The sequence below is a fragment of the Camelina sativa genome, chromosome 3 (assembly GCF_030686135.1).
Source record: "Camelina sativa cultivar CO46 ecotype springtype chromosome 3, ASM3068613v1".
NCBI classification, from domain to species: domain Eukaryota; kingdom Viridiplantae; phylum Streptophyta; class Magnoliopsida; order Brassicales; family Brassicaceae; genus Camelina; species Camelina sativa.
In genome coordinates this window covers 8,308,291-8,321,265 of record NC_141882.1, presented here as the reverse complement: position 1 = coordinate 8,321,265, position 12,975 = coordinate 8,308,291, and the positions used below count along the sequence as shown (strand labels likewise).

Genomic DNA, 12,975 nt, shown 5'->3' with positions numbered 1-12,975 from the left:
TTGATACATTTCCTGTAGAAAAACTGAAAAACAATCAACGTCATCTCATATATTCTCTCTCCTTTTTTTTTACATTAAGGGATAACATTTCCCACTCATCACGATCGATTCTCATTGTTTTGTGTCGGCCAACGTCATAATCAAAAGTCTTACTCAAACTCACTCATTTCATCTTGAATTGGATCATTTTAGAAAAAGATGACATGTCCATCTGGATGAGAAAATGTTGGTCCACCGAATGAAATTCAAAATTTTCTATTCCTTTTTTGACAGTGAATATCGCCTTGTAAATAGAAAGATAATATTTTTCGCTATCTTTGAAAACTCCACTTTTATAACTACATATATGTCTTTTTCTCATTCTTGTCTTCTTCTAAGAGTAATGTTCCCAATAGCAATAACTAGCGTCCGCGGAATTCTTTTTTTATATGTAGACCATAGCAAAATCGTGAATCACGCTCAACTCCTCCTGCATGTGACAAAATATACATAAAAGTTTACTAAGTCATTCGTCATATCATAGTAATCGCTATATATATATCGATCTGGTTAATGCATGGAAACATATATAAAACGCTACTCTGCTTCACTAGTTTAGGTATCTCCCTTTACTAGTAGTTTTTAACTACATAAGCCACTCTCGAAACTGCGCTTGTATTGAGAAAATGGCAAATCCTCAAAGATCTCTCAGTGTTGATCCAAGAAGTGGTTTCTGCAAATCAAACTCTACATTCTATAGTAAACGCAACCCATTGAGTCTCCCACCAAATCCTTCCCTCGACGTCACAATTTTCATCTCCTCTCAAACGCACGGCGGCACCACCGCCTTCATTGATACCGTTTAAGCTTCACCGCGAGCTGGTTCCTCTCCGTCGTCGGAATACGACGATCGAGGTGACGTCGTCCTCATCCTCTCTCCAAACTCGATCTACATTCCCGTCGTCTGCCTCTCCGTCATGTCTCTTGGCGCCATCGTCACCACCGCCAACACTCTCAACACCGCCGGTGAAATCTCTAAACAGATCGCCGACTGCAACCCAACTCTGGCGTTCACCACGCGCCAGCTGGCTCTCAAACTCGCCGCCGCTATCTCCGTCGTTCTCACCGACGACGGAGAGGAACCAGCTCGCGGAATAAGAGTCGTTGGGATATTAAGCGAGATGATGAAGAAAGAACCGAGCGGTAAACGAGTCAGAGACCGAGTCAACAAGGACGACACGGCGATGATGCTTTACTCGTCGGGAACCACAGGACCAAGCAAAGGAGTGATCTCGTCTCACGGTAACTTAACCGCTCACGTGGCGAGATACTTCTCGGATAAATCGAAACGAGACGAGATATTCCTATGCACCGTTCCAATGTCCCACACTTTTGGATTACTAGGCTACGTCATGAGGACCGTAGCTTTGGGATTGACGGTGGTGGTTCTTCGGAGATTCGAGCTTCACGATATGTTAGATGCGGTGGACAAGTATAAAGCCACGACTCTAGTAATGGCGCCGCCGGTTTTAGTAGCTATGCTCTACGGTGCGGATCTGATCAAGGCCAAGTACGATCTGAGCTCACTGAGGACGGTGAGGTGTGGTGGAGCGCCGCTGAGCAAGGAGGTCACGGAAGGGCTTTTAAAGAAATATCCATCGGTTGATATACATCAGGGGTATGCGTTGACGGAATCGAACGGCGGAGGGGCTAACACGGGTTTTGTAGAGGAGAGTACTAGGAGATACGGCACGGCCGGGACGTTGACGTCTGATGTGGAAGCGAGGATCGTGGATCCTAATACGGGTAGGGTCATGGGAGTTAATCAAACGGGCGAGCTTTGGCTCAAGGGGCCTTCAATTTCTAATGGTAAAACAGTACGTTATGCTTTAGTATAATATTACTTGTAATTGAGGTTTCAGGTTTGTATATCAGCACCTACAATGGTAGTTTCTCGTTTAAAAATTAAATCATAAAATAATAAATATTAATCTTTTTGTTTCATAATATAGAATATTTGGAGAGATATTTTTGTTTCATAATATATGATATTTTCAAGTTTTTATGCAACTTTTAGATTAATTTCATACTTTATATTATGCAGTTTTAAACATGATTAATAAACTTTTTAAAAGTAACTATTTTAAAATATTTGTGTTTTATTTAAAACATCATATATTTTAAAATGGAGGAAATATTATTTAACGATATGAATCTCTCCAAAAGTTATAAAGAATCTTTCAAATGAGAAATTATGAAAGATTCTCCTAATTAAATATTAAATTTTATTATTATTTTTTATATTATGTTCTAAAATGATTAATATTGGTCACGTGGACAGCTGAAAATGTTAGGTAGCAAAAGACTTTTAGACTTTAGATTTTAGCACTATAATAATGGAATAATTAATATGGTGGTATGCTATATAGAAAATTTGTAGCAATGAAATTTGTCGAATTGAATAAAAATGACATGGCAATGACGTATATATTTCTATATTTATCTGTTTTTTTTAAAGGTTATTTTAAAAACCAAGAAGCTACAAATGAAACTATCAACATAGAAGGATGGCTAAAAACTGGAGATCTCTGCTATATTGATGACGATGGTTTTCTTTTTGTTGTGGATCGACTGAAAGAACTGATCAAATACAAAGGCTATCAGGTTTAAAGATCTATCATTATTACGCATCAATGGTATACAATTTTAAAATAAAAAGCTAACGTTTGTTAATTATCAGGTGCCTCCAGCTGAACTAGAAGCTCTTTTGATCACTCATCCAGAAATTTTCGATGCCGCCGTCATTCCGTAAAATATTTCATAATCTTTTCTTTTCTCGATTGATTTCAACCATATTAATTTTTGACTTTGAAACATCAATATATATATATGCAACATGTCTTTTGTGCATCGCAAAAGGTTTCCGGACAAAGAAGTGGGACAGTATCCGATGGCTTACGTGGTGCGAATGTCCGAGAGCAATCTATCCGAGAAACAAATTATTGACTTCATCTCTAAACAGGTGGTTGTGCTTTTTATAAACACAAAACAACACCATTCTTTTCTATTTACTTTTTTTGTTCTTTCCATTGTCTATCTGACAATAATCTTTCTATTTATTTCCCGCTGAAAACTATCATATCTAGCTAGATAGAGCCCGAACTTTAACCCCAATCTAGATATCCTCGAAAAGAAAGTTCAATTTCTATTTCTTCCTAAAAAAACAGTTCTACACTTATATCTCCCCGATTTAAAAGTTTGAGATCTAATTACACCCAGTCCTCGGTTTCTACTGGTTTACTCTTTACTTAACCGTCTAATAAAGAACCTAAACCCAATTAGACCAAACCAAACCTCTATTTGACCGACTATATTTTTTTATATATTATATCGCCTTTTTTTTTTTTGTCGACATCGTCTTCACTGTTTTTTTTTCACACACTATTTAATTTTTGATATTCCGATCGTGCTCATGGACGGGAACCGAGTTGACTCAGTTGGAAAGGTGGGAAGATTGGTGAAGATGATAAAGAAGGAGCCGAGTGGGAACCGAGTGATGAGATCCCATCATCACAATTCGCGAACTGAAATGAAACCTTCATTCAAAGCCAATAACGGCCACCAATAGGAGGTATAAAGGATTTATTCCTTCCATGGAAGGAATCAAACACTTGGCGTTTGTCTTCTCTTAATCGGAAGAGATTTACTCACTGCAAAAGGAGAAACAAAACAAACTAACTAACAAAAAACAAAAGCCAAATCGGCTAAAAGAAACTCGCACAAAGACGAGAGAAAACGATCTCCGGGATGACTTTTTATCAGAAATAAATGGGTTTTTAAAAGGTTTTTTTGTCTGATATTTTAGTTTTTTTTTTTTTTTTGCCAGCTGATATTTTAGTTCTTCAAAAAAAAATTGGAAATCAAACATTAGTTTTCTCGCTATAATCTTCACCACCAAATAAATATCATTTCAAAGGAGGAAGAAAAATAGAATAAAAGAGAGAATCGATCAGTGAAGTCAAACACCAATCCATATCTGATTTTTGAATTAGAGACGGCGGAGAAGATAATACTCCGATGGGATTCAACCATGAGATCTGAAAATTTTAAATTCCTAGGGAAAAAAATTCAGCAAAGGGAAATCAAATCTCCGAAACTCCAAATTGTCTGAGAATAAGATCCATTCGATTTTCATTAAAGCTTCAATTACTAAGATAAGCTATGGAGGTTTGGCGATTGGTGAAGGAGAACGAACCATTTTTTTTTATCAGATAATATTTTTTTAATGGTTTATAGTTAAAAGAATGTTGGGTCTGGTTTTAATTGGTCTAATTTTGAGTGTATGTGGGTTGATCTTAGGTTCACAATCTAAACCAATGTAATTTTGGTTTGGGAATATATATATGTAGAACTATTTTTTAGGGAGAAATAGAAATCGAACTTTCTTTTCGAGGATATCTAGATCGGGTTAAAGTTCGGGCTCTATCTAGCTTGATATGATAGTTTTCAGGGAGAAATAGCTCGTTTTCCCCTATTTTGGGTGGTGAATAAATAAATACTTTGATGAGCAGGTGGCGCCATATAAAAAGATAAGAAAGGTTGCATTTATAAACTCCATACCAAAGACCGTATCCGGCAAAACACTTCGCAAAGACCTAATCAAACTGGCAACTTCCAAGCTTTGAAAGTATCTATTTGCTACATTCTTAATTTTATTGATGGTATTGTTTTTTTCGATTGCAATAATATATAAGCATATAATTTATATTGAATAATTTGGAAGGATACTCATATAAATCAAAATGCTGAGACAATTTGCTAATTGGTGTTTCCTTTTAGTGGTTTGGTTTCGATTTTTTCGGATATACTGATATAGGAGTTCATGATCTATTCGAGTATTTATGTCTGTTTTAAGGATTTCACCATTCACCATCCGTCACAGCATTTGATTAATCATCATCATACACTTGCCTAAATTTGAGTAAAATATAAAATACTTTTAACCAATCATTAGTCATTACTCATTACCATTTGAAAATGAAAAAAAAAAAAAAAAAAAAAAAATACAAAGTAGTTTGTTTAAGAAATTAATTTAATCGAAACTGAATTTTATATATCCCGCTACAAAGCACTAAATTTTTGATTAGGGCCAAAGCCTTATTGGGTCAAAGACTAAGAGTGAAGTGGGCTTTATGTTTTGACCCAAAATATAAAATAAGAATTCCCACGTCATGAAACTTTGAAACCAGAAGACGACAAAGTTACTTACCAGTTTTCTAACGACCAAATCACCAAATCACCGAGGGGATTTCGATACAACCAAGGTCCCCTTGACATGGCGACTAGGCACGGCGGCAAAATCGGATCCAGAACGCTAATTCTAGATCGGAAAAGCGGTTTCTGCGAATCCACATCGACTTTCTACAGCAAACGTGAGCCAATGGCTTTCCCGCCAAACCAATTTCTCGACGTCACGACTTTCATTTCATCCCAGCCTCATGGCGGTAAAACCGTATTCGTAGACGCCGTCACCGGTCGTCGCCTTAGCTTCTCCGAGCTCTGGCTCGGCGTCGAAAGAGTCGCGGCTTGTCTCTACGGATTAGGTGTGCGCAAGGGAGATGTCGTAATTATACTCTCTCCCAACTCAATCCTCTTCCCAATCGTCACACTCTCCGTTATGTCACTCGGCGCAATCATCACCACCGCTAATCCGATCAACACTTCCGGCGAAATCTCCAAACAGATCGACAACTCGCACCCTGTTCTCGCCTTCACCACTTGTCAGCTCGTCTCCAAACTCGCCGCCGGGTCGTCTAATTCGAACATCCCGGTTGTTCTCATGGACGCAGACCACGTTCCTTGCGACGAGCGCGTCAAAATAGTTGGGAGGTTAGAGACGATGATCGAAACGGAACCGAGTGAGCCACGAGTTAAGCAACGAGTCGATCAGGACGACACGGCGGCTCTGTTATACTCATCAGGTACGACGGGGACGAGCAAAGGAGTAATGCTGACTCACCGTAACCTGATCGCATTGGTACAAGCGTACCGGACCCGGTTCGATTTAGAGCAACGAACCGTCTGCACAATCCCGATGTGCCACGTATACGGCTTCGGGAGTTTCGCGACGGGGCTAATCGCGTTAGGGTGGACGATCGTGGTTCTACCCAGATTCGAGATGGCTCAGCTTCTCTCGGCGGTGGAGGTTCACCGATCTTCGTATCTTTCCCTTGTTCCGCCGATTCTGGTAGCTATGGTTAACGGGGCAAATGAGATCAATTCCAAGTATGATCTGAGCTCGTTGCACACCGTTGTGGCTGGAGGAGCTCCGTTGAGTAGAGAGATGATTGAGAAGTTCGTTGAGAATTATCCGGCGGTTAAGGTTTTACAAGGGTATGGTTTGACCGAGTCAACGGCCGTAGCTGCTTCTATGTATACTAAAGAGGAGACTATGAGGTATGGAGCTTCTGGTTTGCTGGCTCCAAATGTGGAAGCTAAGATTGTGGATCCTGATACGGGTCGGGTCTTGGGTGTGAATCAAACTGGTGAGATGTGGATTCGAAGTCCTACTGTTATGAAAGGTGTCGACTCTTTGATCTTTTTGCAAAAAGGTGTTTTTGTTTTTGTTTTTGGTGTTAGTCTGAAACTTCTTGAGTTGTGTAAAGGTTATTTCAAGAACGAAGAAGCTACTGCTTCTACTATTGATTCAGAAGGATGGTTGAAAACAGGAGATTTGTGTTACATTGATAGTGAAGGGTTTGTCTTTGTTGTTGATAGATTAAAGGAGCTCATCAAATGCAATGGTTATCAGGTAAAGAATAGTAAAGTTGATCTGAATAGTAAAGTTGGTGGTTTTGGTAATTGGTTAAATGTTTAATAGGTTGCTCCAGCTGAACTAGAGGCACTGTTGCTTGCTCATCCAGAGATTGCTGATGCAGCAGTAGTACCGTAAGTCCTGGTTTTAACATAAGCCATCATCACATTCTTCTTTTTAATGATTCTGTATTTGCTTAACTTTTCTTTCTTGTGGTTTTTTGAAGCATCCCTGACATGAAAGCTGGGCAATATCCAATGGCATATATAGTAAGAAAAGCTGGAAGTAACTTATCGGAAAGTGAAATCATGGGATTCGTAGCAAAACAGGTGTTTTCAACAATGCATATGGTGCTTTGTCACTAAGCTAATCATGTTCCTTTAGATTCTAAGGGGAGTTTTTTTGTTTGGGTTGCATAGGTATCACCATACAAGAGGATTCGCAAAGTCACATTTTTGGCTTCAATCCCCAAAAATCCCTCTGGCAAGATTTTAAGAAGAGAACTTATAAAGCTCAGAACCTCAAAACTCTAGCAGGAAGCTCTGTCAACATCCTTAACTATCTCGCACTTCACAGTTAATTAACCCGTTTGTTTGGTTTAAATGTTAAATCACTTCTTCTACAGATATCTCTGTCAAAACTGAACAATGATATACAAACTGAAAGCTTATATAGAATCTCTTTTTTCTAGATATATCTACAAAAACAGAAAAGACCTTTGTATGTAAAAGCGCTCTCCACAACGCGTAAACTGTTAAAAAACTAGAGACTGGAGCTTGCTCAGATCATGCGCTGTGCAACGGAAGAGAGGGAAGAAATATGAAACCGATGAAGCTCCCTTGCAGGACGTGCTCATGGAGAACACATCATGGTTCATCGTCTTCTTCTTCAAACCGTCATCACCACCATCATCATCATGGTCAGACAAACTCCTGTTTCTCAACAACGTGAGGATGTGATCCATCAAACCTCCATCGCAAGGTACCTGTAAAGGGCCACAAATGGTGGAACCAAACTCTTCCTCTGCCATCTCCAACAAGACCTGAAAGATTGGATGTTTCAGATAATTCAACGGCAAAACGAACCTCCTGCCTTCCCTGGTGTACACTGCAAAGTGTCCTTTCTTGCATTTCCTCCACTTCTCCATCAAATCGGTGAGACTAAGCCTCGAGCAAGATCTTTTCTTCAGAGACATGTATGGAACTTTGATCTGTTACCAAAATATAATACCGTTGTGTATACTGTTAGTATGTTACTGTCTGAACTATACTTGCCTCTCTCTCCACATATATATATACTACAAAATGTGATTAGTGTTTGTGGTAGTTGTCATGCGGCCCAAAAAAGAGGATTGGGAATGTGTGGAAGGAGTAAGGTAGCCGTGTGATTTTTCATTGTTTGGGTTAAAAATTAGTTACCATGTGATTGTATTATGGTCCTGCATCTATTGTCAAAAAAATTATGGTCCTGTATCTCTAGCATGAACAATAATCTTTTGGCCCAAAAAAAAATAGGAGACAAAAGATAAACATACATACATGATAAGATTAAGAAACGGTCGGTACCAGCTAATTATGAAAAACCAAAGTGTAAAATTTTAAAAGAAAACAAATGAATTTAAAGATCTTTACATAAAACTATATATGAATATACGAAAATATTTTTAAAATTTGATAGTTGCAATAAAAAAAATTCAAATATAAGTTATTAATATGAATAAACAAGAGAAATAAGGCATTAACAAATTATTAATTGGGAATGGTAAACAACAGTTACATATGATTGAGGCCACATAGTATAAGTTTGTGAGAGGGTAAAAGGAGATGTGGTGGTGACAATAGAGCATGTGAGATGTGACCGTTTAAGAGCAAATTGCTGCTGCTTTTCTTTGTTATGTTCACGTCCTCAACTTCTCTATTCTTACTTTCTTGTGTATCTATCTCCCTTGTTTTAATTTCTTCTTTGTCTTTTTCTTCCCTAGTCACATGAAATCCTACAAGCCCTCACTTTTCAACTATGTATGTGTAGTCCCGAGTAGTACACCGTTATAATTTCTATTCGCTTGCTGCATCTTTATCTTTGTGGTATTGTACTTAGATGACGTCTGAAAATGTTGTAGATAAAGGTTGGTTTTGTTGGTGTTTTATAAACCAAAGTAGAAAACCAGATAAATTATAATCTTCCAGAGCCATTCTAAAAGATAATGCAAACTTGGATATTATTTTCCTCATTCGTTAAGGCTTTAAACCGTCTGAATTTCACAATCACAATTACACATGAAACACAACTCTTTCAAACACATATTTTTCTCTGAACAAAACCAGATTGCAGCCAAACGCTAATCAAAAAAATTATCGTCCGACTCAAAAACCCTAAACCCTGAAATTTTCCAGCTCAGCCACCCTGACATGACTCAAACCTCTAAACCCCATGCGGTGAGCATCTCTGTCATCTTCATCCATTAAACAAACAAACACAGTAGCACGGTGAACCAGGAGGTGAGTTTGGTGGCTATGTAAGAGAAAATGGTTGCAAATTCTCATGTGGATGAAAAAGATGTTGCAGCTTTACATGGATAGCGGAAGAAGCATCCTTCGCTTCTTCTTCCTGGCTAACCTTACTTGCTTTGTGACCTTCATGAAAATTAATAGCAGCAAAGTGACACATACCAAGATGAATGCGAGTTGTAACCGCTTGAAGTACAAGGAAACCGCTGAAAACACTAAGAATGCTAAGATGACTAGCTCCCAGATGACAAAGACTACAACATCCACCCTGGATTAAACCAAATAGAAGCTTATTAATAGATGTATAACTCATGAGATCTGTGCATGTTAGTGAAGCTCAGTAAAACTAAAACAACAAAGGACTCGAGCAATGATTGTAAGAGTTAAGAGGGAAGAGAATTTCGACCAATTTAACATCACAAAAACGAGACTGAATCTTGCAAAAACGAGATATAAATCGATTAGCTACTTTTGTGATCTACTAAAAAAAAGAGTTTACTCTACGTAATCTTAGAACAGAAAAATGTATTCTGGGGACAAGTATACGACATGTATTAAATTTGATAGTATAGCTGCATCTTATCTAGAATATAGGATGAACAACATTTTTCTGCATCTTAGTAGATGAGTGAACAGGTGACACGAAGGAGAACTAGGTTAGGGAACCAAGAAATACATGGGTGCATCACTACTCTCTATCTTATCTGTCTATATGTAAAAAACCATACAAGCACACAGTGATAAGCATGAACTGCTGCCAACCCTATCATAAAACTAAAATTACTACACCAGAATATAATAAGACATAATCATACCAAGCAATAAGACAACAAGATGTTGATAGTAGCAGTCGCTACACTTTTTTAATTTTGAATCGAGTAAAACCAAAAACAAAAATAGTAGTGAGACTGAATACTCTAACAAACACACTACACTGGAAGACCCAATTGCTACTTTACATACAGAGCTAACTTTCAACTTACCTGAACTGCCAATGTCAAAAGTCGCATTAAGGTCACACACAGCAGCTAGCTTGACTTTAACATATAGAACTACAATACAGCCAGAAGCTCAAATCACACTCCTCTGGCTCAGGGATACATATTTTCCTTGCTAATGTGCAAGGAACTTAAGAATATCTTAAAAGAGTTCACGCTTTACTCAAAATCATCCATAGCCAGCCTGAAATAAGCATCGCCAGGTATACTTTGAACGGCTAAACAGAGACCAACATCGATCATTTCCTAAATCATCCAAATCACAATTCTTTGTGCAGGTTTAACAAAGAGGTGGTGGTTTCTAATTCTGTAAATCAGAACTCTAGGTCACAACTCCGACTCAAACAAATTTGGGAAGTTTCGATTCCCCGATTCGAACATGACCTTCAGATCTCCCTAAACCCTAACTTCTAAATGTAAAATTCACGCAAACCAAATCCAATTCTCCAAACATTACGCAACCAGAGCTAGTATCCAGCAAAGAAACACAACTGTACGATAATTGAAAAACCAAATTCCACAGATCTCGAATTAATGAATTATACATAAACACACAAAAAAAAGGCAATAATAATAAAAATACTCACCTAGAAGAAGAAAAACTCGAGGTCGACGAGAAGAAAGAAACAGAAGCCCAATCATGCTTCGATCGAATCTGATATTCCCTCAGCTGCTCTGCTAGATTCGACCTTGTTATCATCTCTTTCCCTATTTTCGCAGCCTTCTCCGATTTCACCACCCCCAACAGAAATACAAAATCCTTCTCTTCTCTCAGTCGACTGATATATCCTGAGAATCGCCGGAGAAACACGAGATTAAAGATCAATTCTACGTCATACGATTCGAAATCGAAGAATCAAACAACGGGAAACACGATACTGGAGATTCAAACAATGTTTTCGATTCGTCGAATCAACAATGGCGTAGACTCTTCTTCCTCCTTTCCTCTGTCTCGGTGTCAAATTTCCCGGGTCGGGTTATAACTTTCCGGGTTCTATACCCGATTTGACCCGACTAAAAAAAGCCCATGTTAGGTTAATGATGTATTGTTATTACACATTTGGGCCTTTCGAGATCTTAAACTAAACAAAATACTTTTTTTTTTTTTTTTTGAGTTTCGTTAATGGGAAAGCTTGCCGTTACGTGTACGTAATTTAATCGAGTTTAGATCATTTTTGTGTGTGTTTGATGATCGATAAAATTGTTTTATCTTTGGGGTACAAATCTCTCATTATACTCAAAAGTATTGGTATTAAAGAGGATAATTGTGCGCGATGTTTTATGTCTGGACCAGACGGTCTGGTTCCGGTTTATATTCATTTATTTTGGGAATTTTTGTTAAGAAAATAATAAATACAGAAACTAAAATTGGATTAGTAACGATACAGATTTTATTTTTAAAAAATATATAAGATATTTATATATATATATATATATATATATATCTTTTAATTTTTAGTTAGTTCTAATTTCTCATGAGGTTTATCCTAATTGAACACTTTAGTCTTTAGGTGCACAAAATAATTGTGTAGAAACGAAACGATTGCTTTGTTTGGTATGTGTCGGTACAGTGCTGTCCCAATGCCTAAAATAAAAAGATTTGTTTACGTTACAAGTAGCGTGTGTTATGAAACGTCTCAGCCAGGGGCGGATGCACATAGGAAGAAGGTAGGGCACGTGCCCCATGCTGATTTGAAAAAAAATAATAATCAATAGTGTACTGTATACTTATTTGTTAGATCAATTGGTTATTTCTCCAGTTGATGAGTTAGAGGCTCCTTTCTCCCATTTTAGTTTGGTTGACATCTCTTCATATTATTACTTTTATTTTGATTTGCTCTATCTCTATTATATAATTTGTTTTCTAATGTTTACATGTAAGTTTCTTTTGAGCAAATTTAATTAAAATCATTTTTTAGGTAACATATTTTTGGTCAAAGTTATATAATAATTTACAACCTATATATACTTTTTGTGATATATATGTAACTAGTATATGTATATATATAAATATAAAAATCAATGGAAGTCATTTTTTATTATAAAATTCATGCAATTTTTAGTAACTTTACACAAATTATTTTTAAAATATTTACTAACTACATGAACGGTGCCTTATGCAAATATTTTCTCTAGATCCGCCACTGGATTCCGTGATTATGTGGCATTGTCGACGTTAAATCTTTCAACCGAGCACGATTCATTTTGATCATCTAAATAATAAATGTATAAGCAAAATCCAAAATGGTGCGTTCTCAATGCCCCGTCTGTTCAGTCTTGTTCTACTATAATGACAAAGCTAACGTCCGTTCGTAATCTTGTACAGCAGAAAAAACGAACCACATACATTACATATACATAATTTAATTCTCTTAACTATTTCAAAGTATATATAAAAAGCTTCACGTACACCTTCACTTTGCTGCATGCTTTTTTTTCTTTTTCTTTTTGTAACGTCTTAACAAGGTAATTTATTAGCGGAGTTATCTATGTATAGTAAATTAACCCGGAAAAAAAAAATCTGAAATTTAGCTTTTGCCGACGTGGCTACAGAGATTTAATGGGTCCACATGACCGACATCTATGCTTAGAGCCTATCAAAACCGACCATTGAGTTCCATTTGTGGGCTCCTGTAACGTTCTTCAGACGCGTGTCAATTACATATTGGCTTAATCC

General features: G+C 37.3%; 4 protein-coding genes across 6 annotated transcripts; 2 read left to right on the top strand and 2 right to left on the bottom strand.

Annotated features, from left to right (window-relative positions):
* Positions 1–823: 823 nt before the first annotated feature.
* Positions 824–4,801, top strand: LOC104776165 (OPC-6:CoA ligase-like). The gene is made up of 5 exons (XM_087508705.1): positions 824–1,848; positions 2,498–2,643; positions 2,720–2,787; positions 2,899–3,001; positions 4,551–4,801. The coding sequence occupies exons 1-5, from the start codon at positions 957–959 to the stop codon at positions 4,662–4,664; spliced, it is 1,323 nt and encodes a 440-aa protein (XP_087364831.1). The 5' UTR covers positions 824–956; the 3' UTR covers positions 4,665–4,801.
* Positions 4,802–5,210: 409 nt separating this feature from the next.
* On the top strand, positions 5,211–8,111 carry LOC104778798 (4-coumarate--CoA ligase-like 2). Of its 2 annotated transcripts, XM_087508704.1 has the most exons (6): positions 5,211–6,560; positions 6,645–6,790; positions 6,860–6,927; positions 7,020–7,122; positions 7,213–7,368; positions 7,485–8,111. In XM_087508704.1, exons 1-5 carry the CDS (start codon positions 5,315–5,317, stop codon positions 7,324–7,326), a joined length of 1,677 nt encoding a protein of 558 aa, XP_087364830.1. In that variant the 5' UTR covers positions 5,211–5,314; the 3' UTR covers positions 7,327–7,368; positions 7,485–8,111. The 2 variants fall into 2 exon arrangements, with proteins under 2 accessions (XP_087364830.1, XP_087364829.1); XM_087508703.1 differs by lacking the exon at positions 7,485–8,111 and having other exon boundaries at positions 7,213–7,483.
* Positions 7,382–7,988, bottom strand: LOC104776164 (auxin-responsive protein SAUR61-like). The gene has a single exon (XM_010500176.3). The coding sequence runs from the start codon at positions 7,986–7,988 to the stop codon at positions 7,548–7,550; it is 441 nt and encodes a 146-aa protein (XP_010498478.1). The 3' UTR covers positions 7,382–7,547.
* Positions 8,112–8,992: 881 nt separating the features above from the next.
* LOC104776163 (uncharacterized) lies at positions 8,993–11,310 on the bottom strand. 2 transcript variants are annotated; one of them, XM_087501000.1, is made up of 3 exons: positions 11,178–11,310; positions 10,886–11,087; positions 8,993–9,568 (listed from the first exon to the last, which is right to left on the bottom strand). In XM_087501000.1, the coding sequence occupies exons 2-3, from the start codon at positions 10,996–10,998 to the stop codon at positions 9,361–9,363; spliced, it is 321 nt and encodes a 106-aa protein (XP_087357126.1). In that variant the 5' UTR covers positions 10,999–11,087; positions 11,178–11,310; the 3' UTR covers positions 8,993–9,360. The 2 variants fall into 2 exon arrangements, with proteins under 2 accessions (XP_087357126.1, XP_087357122.1); XM_087500996.1 differs by lacking the exon at positions 11,178–11,310 and having other exon boundaries at positions 10,886–11,145.
* Between the last annotated feature and the right edge of the window lie 1,665 nt (positions 11,311–12,975).

Excerpts from the sequence above, each read along its gene's own strand:
- LOC104778798 (XM_087508704.1), top strand. The coding sequence starts at position 5,315 with ATGGCGACTAGGCACGGCGGCAAAATCGGATCCAGAACGCTAATTCTA. Across the intron at positions 6,791-6,859 it reads TCAAATGCAATGGTTATCAG|GTTGCTCCAGCTGAACTAGA; the intron begins GTAAAGAATAGT and ends AATGTTTAATAG. Across the intron at positions 7,123-7,212 it reads TGGGATTCGTAGCAAAACAG|GTATCACCATACAAGAGGAT; the intron begins GTGTTTTCAACA and ends TGGGTTGCATAG.
- LOC104776163 (XM_087501000.1), bottom strand. The coding sequence starts at position 10,998 with ATGATAACAAGGTCGAATCTAGCAGAGCAGCTGAGGGAATATCAGATT. Across the intron at positions 9,569-10,885 it reads TCGAGTTTTTCTTCTTCTAG|GGTGGATGTTGTAGTCTTTG; the intron begins GTGAGTATTTTT and ends GGTTTAATCCAG.
- LOC104776165 (XM_087508705.1), top strand. The coding sequence starts at position 957 with ATGTCTCTTGGCGCCATCGTCACCACCGCCAACACTCTCAACACCGCC. Across the intron at positions 1,849-2,497 it reads GGGGCCTTCAATTTCTAATG|GTTATTTTAAAAACCAAGAA; the intron begins GTAAAACAGTAC and ends TTTTTTTTAAAG. Across the intron at positions 2,644-2,719 it reads TCAAATACAAAGGCTATCAG|GTGCCTCCAGCTGAACTAGA; the intron begins GTTTAAAGATCT and ends GTTAATTATCAG.
- LOC104776164 (XM_010500176.3), bottom strand. The coding sequence starts at position 7,988 with ATGTCTCTGAAGAAAAGATCTTGCTCGAGGCTTAGTCTCACCGATTTG.